This window comes from Salmo salar, chromosome 13, assembly GCF_965601325.2.
Source record: "Salmo salar chromosome 13, fSalSal1, whole genome shotgun sequence".
Classification (NCBI taxonomy): Eukaryota; Metazoa; Chordata; class Actinopteri; order Salmoniformes; family Salmonidae; genus Salmo; species Salmo salar.
This window is the reverse complement of record NC_138303.1, coordinates 83,738,425-83,747,428: the sequence shown is the minus strand read 5'-3', so window position 1 is coordinate 83,747,428 and position 9,004 is coordinate 83,738,425. Positions and strand designations below refer to the sequence as shown.

At 40.7% G+C, this 9,004-nt stretch overlaps 1 protein-coding gene across 1 annotated transcript; it reads left to right on the top strand.

Annotated features, from left to right (window-relative positions):
• Window positions 1–2,279: 2,279 nt before the first annotated feature.
• LOC106568045 (olfactory receptor 8G17) lies at window positions 2,280–3,296 on the top strand. The gene has a single exon (XM_082959741.1). It carries the CDS (start codon window positions 2,349–2,351, stop codon window positions 3,294–3,296), a length of 948 nt encoding a protein of 315 aa, XP_082815867.1. The 5' UTR covers window positions 2,280–2,348.
• Window positions 3,297–9,004: the final 5,708 nt, after the last annotated feature.

The window sequence follows — 9,004 nt, the reverse complement described above, 5'->3', positions numbered from 1 at the left end:
CAACCTCGGCCAGTGGCTGAGAGGTGAGGTTAGGGCTAGAGATAGGGGAGTTTTTAAGCCTCCTAAAAACTGCCGTAGACAGCAATTTACAATGCTTACAGGACTCAGGGTTGTCGAGTGCCTCCTGAGCATGTTCCCTTCCCAGGCAATTGATGCATAGAAGGTGAAACTCCTTCCCCGCAATCATGGAACCGCAAGCGCAAGAACATGGGGGTTTGAGTGCTTTACTAGGCTCGTCTTGGGATGGGACAGCAGTGGCCACTATATAGAACAGGGCTAGGCTGAGATGCCTGTTGAAAAAACAATGTGTATTAGATAGGCTTAAGCTAGCTAGTAAAAGCCTCACGTCTAATGTTAGTTACGGTGTACACAGTGAGACCACTACAGCCGCAAGGCTAGTAGTGCGTTAACTAGCTAGCAGCTACCTCTTGGCTAAGGCATGCTGTAGCTAGCACCGTACTGGCCGACGGGAATGGTGTGGGAGCAGTTCAACCTCAGGTAGGTATTCTCTCAAGACCGTAGAGGCGTGAGGCTAACCAGTTGGTCTAGTTACCACAAACGAGTAAACATAGGTTAAATTAGATGAGAGAAGGGAGCTGGCAATATTACTGTGTTGTAGGTAGTAATGCTTGTGTGGTTAGCTTGCTTTCCAGCTAGCTAGCCAGGTTAGCTGAAGAGCTTTGTGGCGTAAGCTAGCCCTTTGTTAGTCTGTTTAGCTAGCTTTGCAGCTGGCTAGCCGAGTTAGCTAAAGCCTTGCGGAGTGGGCTAACCTAGGCCAAAATAGTCTTGGTAGCTAGCCGTGTGACACTAGCTATAACCAGAGACTGAAGTAGTAGAAACAACTTTCCTTTCGGTCAGTCCTCAACACTACCAATAGGAGCTGAGGTCCTATGTTCGGTGCCCTCACGGTTCGCCTGAGAACAGTTCAGTATGAAGACAGGGAATTTAGTTGTGCTGAGGAGACCTTCAGTGAGCGTAGTCTCTTCAGCAAGCAAGAGAGGTGAGAATGACTGGGTGAGTGGCTCCTTATAGGAAGGAGAGGGGCTCACCTCACTTGCCACTCAATCAGTTGTCTCCAACAGATCATCAAATCAAATGTATTTATATAGCCCTTCTTACATCAGCTGATATCTCAAAGTGCTGTACAGAAACCCAGCCTAAAACCCCAAACAGCAAGCAATGCAGGTGTAGAAGCACGGTGGCTAGGAAAAACTCCCTAGAAAGGCCAAAACCTAGGAAGAAACCTAGAGAAGAATGCTGTGATTGGATACTTCGAGCCATTGATCAGCCCCCGAGCATATCCCATATTGACACATCGAAACAAGTATTAGAAATGGAAACTACATTTTCCTCCTAAAAAATGTATTTCCGACAGCCAATCACATATTGCTTTCAATATGACATAAACATTGTTGGATTCCACTCATATATTCTACCATTAATATGGTAATCTATCAAAAGAATGTTTAAAAACAACTTTATTATTTACGTTTTATCTTGCAGCAATGTCAGTATATACTTTGAGATGACCCCTCTCCTGTTCACTTGACTACAATATATGGGAAGTAAAGTTATTTTGCAGGAGACATTTTTGTGTGGACAAATGTCAAAGAAGATGCACTTTGAGTATTAGGTGTTACCAACTATTCATAAATAGTTGAAATACTATAAGTAAGTATGTTCTTTTTTTTTTTACTTTAGAAACATTTGCAAACATTGTTAAGCTTTACAATTCAAAGACATTTTAACATTTATAATTATTTATGAAGCATTTCTAAATGTATGAGTTGTATGTCTTCCTCTTACCATATTTGGGTGAATTACAGTACCTGAGAGATGAGACAAACTTAGACCCTGTTGCTTGGAAACTGCCGCACAGTGCTGAGACAGGTGTTAGAGATACAACCCTGTACCTAATAAAATGTGATGGTGTTATTTGTCTGGCCATGGTTGTAGGATGGTGTGTCAGACGGGGTGATCTGGACACAGAGAACCCTACTGAAGAACTTCTCACTTTCTCACTCTGTCAATGGTGTGAGACGTTAGAATAAGGCTTATATATTTATGTAGCAGGGGGTAATATACTAAGTCTATGTATACAAGATTATTCATTATCAAATATACTTTAATCTTTGTTTACTTGAGGTTGGGTAAGAAATCTGGTTTCTTTGCGTTTCAGATTAAATTTTATTTAATTAACATTTATTTAAGTTGCAATCTTACAGCACTACTTTGACATCATGCTTAATGTGGAAATGATCATTGCAATTGTGTAGCTAAATTGTGTATGATTTGTACTGTATCTTTCTATTGATTCTTGTTTTTCCTCCAGATTCTCTGCACCTCAGATGGAGAACCATACATACAGCGAGCACGTTCTCCAGCTGGAGGGGTTGAAGGTCACAAACCAGTCCTCTTACCCTGCTTTTATCTTCATCCTCGTCATCTATATCTTTACTATGGTGGCCAATATCAGCCTTACAGTACTCATCTCCATGGAGAGGATCCTGCACCAGCCCATGTACATCCTCCTCTGCAACATGCATCTCAATGATGCTCTCAATATCACCACCGTCATACCTCGAGTGCTGAGTGACATTTTAAAAGCAAGTGCAGACAGATATATGACCTACGTTGAATGTGCCACCCAAGCGTTCTTTGGTCACTTTTTTTCTACGAATGCACATACAATACTAATGATCATGGCCTTTGACAGGTATATGGCCATATGCAACCCTCTGCGATACGCCACCATCATGAACAACAAAATGCTGGTGAAGCTGTGTGTGTCTGCCTGGGGAGTGTCGTTTGTCTTTGTGGGGGTCCTTATAAGCCTCTCGATCCGCTTATCACGCTGCAGGTCACAAGTCATCAACCCTTTTTGCGACAACCCATCATTATTCAAACTTTCCTGTGACAACTTGTTCATCAACCAAATCTATGGTCTCTTTTTCACCGCTGTATTCTTTATTGCCTCCATGGGGAGTGTAGCTCTGACATACATTAGCATCGCCATAGTGTGTGTGAGAAGTAAGAGCAAGTCGCTAAACAGCAAGGCCCTGCAGACCTGCTCTACACACCTGGCTGTATACTTCATTATGCTGATGACAGGTTTCGTCATTGTCTTTCTTCATCGGTACCCACAGTGGTCAAACCACAGGACAGTGGCGTCCATTATGTTTCACTTGGTTCCACCTTGCCTCAACCCCATTATCTATGGACTACAGTCCAAAGACATCCGGACATTAGTGGTGCAAATTATCAAGTCTAAAACAGTCTCTTTAACTGTAAGATAACATTTGTGTAAAGGTTATGTTTTCCCCTATTGAAATGCAGTTTGTGAACTAGGAAGGACAATGTTAACAAATGTACAAAATTATATTATACTATCCATGAGTTATAGTACACGTTTCATCACACTATTGTTTTGAACCATCTTTTGAAGACTGATTTCAGACAGAACGTTCTACTCAATACAGTACATTCGCAATTGGCAATAGGGTATCAAAATTCCAAGTATTTTCCCCCAAAATTCCCTGCCTTCCAGATATCCTGGTTGGAGGATTCCGGATTTCAGCTTATGCCATCCTGATTTTGGGAATCTTCGAAACAAGATTTATGGAAAACCAGGGACATTTTTGAAAGATACTGGAATTTTGTAACCCTAATCAGTGCTGATGAAGATTTTGTCAAAAGTGCATTATAGTGGCTTGGAAAAACAATGACATTTCTAAAAGAGGCATATAATTTGTGGGAAAACCTTTTGTCTTCATGGTGATGTCGTCAGATTTAATTTAATTGTAGTATAACATTAGCAAACTACCTAAGATTGAGGGGAGAGCACTGGATTTTAGCTAGCTAATGTTAGCATTGCTAGGTATTTTTGACTAACTAGCTAAATAGCAACATTGCCATCTGTCAGATATGTTGCAATTCATCTGACAACATCATAATGATGACAAAGTTGTTTCCTACTAATTATTTGCCTAATTTAGCAAGCCACTTTGTAATTTAGACTAACCAATCATTAGCCCTGTTAAGAATGACTGGGCACCACTCGACTTCCAGGAGCAACTATGGCTGAAACATCTTCAGAACGCTCATAACAATGGTGTGATACAACTGAGTGATGGTGGTGCAATCAATGAATATTATATTAGTCAATACTGTTGATTTAGAGATCATTGCACATAATACACTTATTATATTTCATTTATATGTATTACAAATATTTTTTAGGGGTAAACACAGTTTTAGTTATATATCTCATGGCAATGTCAGTATACACACTGAGCCGTCACATCTGCTGTTCACTTTGGAATGTATTGTACTTTGCAGGGTTGCAAGTTATTTACAGTTGAAGTCGGACGTTTACAAACACTTAGGTTGGAGTCATTAAAACTTATTTTTCAACCACTCCACAAATGACTTGTTAATAAACTATCGTTTTGGCAAGTCGGTTAGGACATCTACTTTGTGCATGACACAAGTCATTTTTCCAACAATTGTTTACAGACAGATTATTTCACTTATAATTCACTATCACAATTCCACTGGATCAGAAGTTTACATACACTAAGTTGACTGTGCCTTTCAACAGCTTGGAAAATTCCAGACAATGATGTCACGGCTTTAGAAGCTTCTGATAGGCTAATTGACATTATTTGTGTCAATTGGAGGTATACCTGTAGATGTATTTCAAGGCCTACCTTCAAACGCAGTGCCTCTTTGCTTGACATCATGGGAATATCAACAGAAATCAGCCAAGACCTCAGAAAAAAAGTTGTAGACCTCCACAAGTCAAATGCTGAAGGTACCACGTTCATCTGTGCAAACAATTGTACGCAAGTATAAACACCATGGGACCACACAGCCATCATACCACTCAGGAAGGAGACACGTTTTGTCTCCTAAAGATGAACGTATTTTGGTGCGAAAAGTGCAAATCAATCCCAGAACAACAGCAAAGGACCTTGTGAAGATGTTGGAGGAAACACGTACAAAACTATCTATATCACAAGTCCTATATCGCCACAACCTGAAAGGCCGCTCAGCAAGGAAGAAGTCACTGCTCCAAAACCGCCATAAAAAAGCCAGACTATGGTTTGCAACAAAGATTGTACTTTTTGGAGAAATGTCCTCTGGTCTGATGAAACAGAAATAGAACTGTTTGGCCATAATGACCATTGTTATGTTTGGAGGAAAAAGGGGGACGCTTGCAAGCCGAAGAACACCATCCCAACCGTGAAGCCCGGGGGTGGCAGCATCATGTTGTGGGGGTGCTTTGCTGCAGGAGGGACTGGTGCACTTCACAAAATAGATGGCATCATGAGGCAGGAAAATGATGTGGATATATTGAAGCAACATCTCAAGACATCAGTCAGGAAATTAAAGCTTGGTCACAAATGGGTCTTCCACATGGACAATGACCCAAAGCATACTTTCAAAGTTGTGGCAAAATGGCTTAAGGACAACAAAGTCAAGGTATTGGAGTGGCCATCACAAAGCCCTTACCTCAATCCTATAGAATATTTGTGGGCAGAACTGAAAAAGTGTGTGACCAAGGAGGCCTACAAACCTGACTCAGGTACACCAGCTCTGTCAGGAGGAATGGGCCAAAATTCACCCAGCTTATTGTGGGAAGCTTGTGGAAGGCTACCCGAATTATTTGACCCAAGTTTAAGCAATTTAAAGGCAATGCTACCAAATACCAATTGAGTGTATGTAAACTAACTGACCTAAGACAGGGAATTTTTTTACTAGGATTAAATGTCAGGAATTGTGAAAAACTGAGTTTAAATGTATTTGGCTAAAGTGTATGTAAACTTCCGACTTCAACTGTAGCTAAAAAGGCCGTTTCAGAGGAGCTTCACTAGAGGGATAAAACATCAACAAAAGTCTATACCATTAAATATTTTCAAATAATAAGTGGCCATTGATAATAAAAAAAACAACAACTAAAGTATATAATTAACTTTGTCTTCAGAAAAGACTTAAAAAGGTTGAGACCGAGTCTGCGTCTCTCACATCGATAGGCAGACCATTCCATAAAAATGGAGCTCTATAGAAGAAAACCTGCCTCCAGCTGTTTGCTTAGAAATTCTAGGGACAATAAGGAGGCCTTTTTCTTGTGACCGAGGCGTACGTGTAGGTATGTATAGGAGGACCAAATTGGAGAGATAGGTAGAAGCAAGTCCATGTAATGCTTCGTAGGTTAGCAGTAAAACGTTGAAATCAGTCCTATTCCTTAATAGGAAACCAGTGTAGAGAAGCTAGCACTGAAGTAATTTCATAAAAATGTTGGGTTCTAGTCAATATTCTAGCTGCCATATTTAGCACTAACTGAAGGTTATTTAGTGTTTTATCTGGGTAGCCAGAGAGTAGAGCATTGCAGTAGTCTAATCTACAAGTGACAAAAGCATGGATTTGCTTTTCTGGATCATTTTTGGACAAAAAGTTTGATTTTTGCAATGTAACGAAGATGAAAAAAAAGTTCCCCTTGAAATATTCTTGATATGTTCGTCAAAAGAGAGATCAGGGTCTAGAGTAATGCCAAGGTTCTTCACAGTTTTATTTGCAGCGACTGTACAGCCATCAAAAGTAATGGTCATATAAAACAGCAGATCGGTTTTTTTTCTTGGGACCTAGGACTAGCATCTCTGTTTTGTCCGAGTTTAAAAGTAAAAAATTATCCGCCATCCACTTCCTTATGTCTGAAACACAGGCTTCCAGGGTAGGCAATTTTGGGGCTTCTCCATGTTTCATCGAAATGTACAGCTGTGTGTCGTCCACGTAGCAGTGAATGTTGACATTGTGTTCCTTAATGATGTCACCAAGAGGTCGAATATATAGTGAAAACAATAGTGGTCCTAAAACGGAACTTTGAGGAACACCGAAACGTATAACTGATTTGTCAGAGGACAAACCATTCACAGAGAGGAACTGATATCTTTCTGACAGGTAAGGTCTAATATAGGATTTAAAATTTTTCCTAAAGAATGTGGTGATCGATGGTGTCAAAAGCAGCACTAAGGTCAAGGAGCACGAGAACAGATGCAGAGCCTTGGTCTGACGCCATTAAAAGGTAATTTACCACCTCCCTGAGTGCAGTTTCAGTACTATGATGGGGTCTAAAACCAGACTGGAGCGTTTTGTATACATTATTTGTCTTCTGCTGGGCAGTGAGTTGATTTTTTTTATTCAGCGGAATGTCAATCAAAATCAAAAATACAGGGGAGTGTACAATATTTAATGCTATCTCAAAAATAGACCCGGGTATTCAACAAGAATGTCATACGATAAAAGTAAGATACAAAAAAATACAGTTCAGTGTGTCTCAGGTGTAGTAAAGTGTAGAGAACTATAGCTACAGATTGTTACAACAGATAATGGGATTTAACCAAAGATTTTTGGTATCCATTACTGGGAGTTACATGATAGGTACTGCTTGGTGTAGCACAGAAAATCTTCAACCAACCTTAGCTTGAGTTTAGAAAAGGCTTCCTTATTAAAATAAATCATTTTTTGCTCCATTAAGTAATCCAATAGTGCACGCTTACCTATTTCAAGTCCTCCCATTGATCGAGACAGGTGTGTCCATCCCAAAGTGCCGCATGTCATGATGACAGACACATGTCTCAATCAATGAGAGAAGCAGGGGCACAACGTTGGTTTTTGAAGTGGGGGATGTAAATTGGCGGGTTGTCTGGAGATCCACCCATTTTTTGGGGCATCTAACACTCATTTCCTGCATTTATACACAATCTAATAAAAAAGATGGCCCTTCTAGCTGTCTCTATTTAGAAAAACAAAAAGTAAGCAAACATGACCACAGTCATCAAGCTAGGTAAGAGATCATTATTAAATATGTTTAAGTGATTGATAAGACTGAACTATATCAATGATAATTCAATAATAAATATTGTTTGTACCTTTAACCAATAGCCTAACAAATGAACATTTTGTTACATACAACCTTATTCCAAAATGGATTAAATGAAAAAAAATCCTCATCAATCTACACACAATATCTCATAATGACAAAGCCAAAACAGGTTTTTTGAATTTTAGAATTGAGCTCAGGTGCATCTTGTTTCCATTGATGATCCTTGAGATGTTTCGACAACTTGATTGGAGTACACCTGTGGTAAATTCAATTGATTGGACAAGAAAGGCACACATCTGTCTATATAAGGTCCCACAGTTGACAATGCATGTCAGAGCAAAAATCAAGCCATGAGGTCGAAGGAATTTTCCATAGAGCTCCGAGACAAGATTGTGTCGAGGCACAGATCTGGGGAAGGGTACCAAAAATGTCTGCAGCATTGAAGGTCCCCAAGAACGCTGTGGCCTCCATCATTCTTAAATGGAAGAAGTTCAGAACCACCAAGACTATTCCTAGAGCTGGCCGCCCGGCCAAACTGGGCAATCGGGGGAGAAGGGGGGTCAGGGGGGTGACCAAGAACCCGATGGCCACTCTGACAGAACTCTAGAGTTCCTCTGTGGAGATGGGAGAACCTTCCAGAAGGACAACCATCACAGCAGCAGTCCCACAATCAGGCCTTTATGGTAGAGTGGGCAGACAGAAGCCACTCCTCAGTAAAAGACACATGACAGCCCGCTTGGAGTTTGCCAAAAGGTACCTAAAGTTTCTCAGACCATGAGAAACAAGATTATCTGGTCTTATGAAGCCAAGATTGAACTCTTTGGCCTGAATGCCAAGTGTCACGATGAAGGGAGCAAAGTACAGAGCGATCCTTGATGAAAACCTGCCCCAGAGCGCTGAGGAGCTCATACTAGGGTGAAAGTTCACCTTCCCAGCCAGAGCCCGGATATGAACCCGATCGAACATCTCTGGAGAGACCTGAAAATAGCTGTGCAGCAACGCCCCCCATCCAACTTGACAGAGCTTGAGAGGATCTGCAGAAAGGAATGGGAGAAACTCCCAAAATACAGGTGTGCCAAGCTTGTAGCGTCATACCCAAGAAGACTAGAGGCTATAATT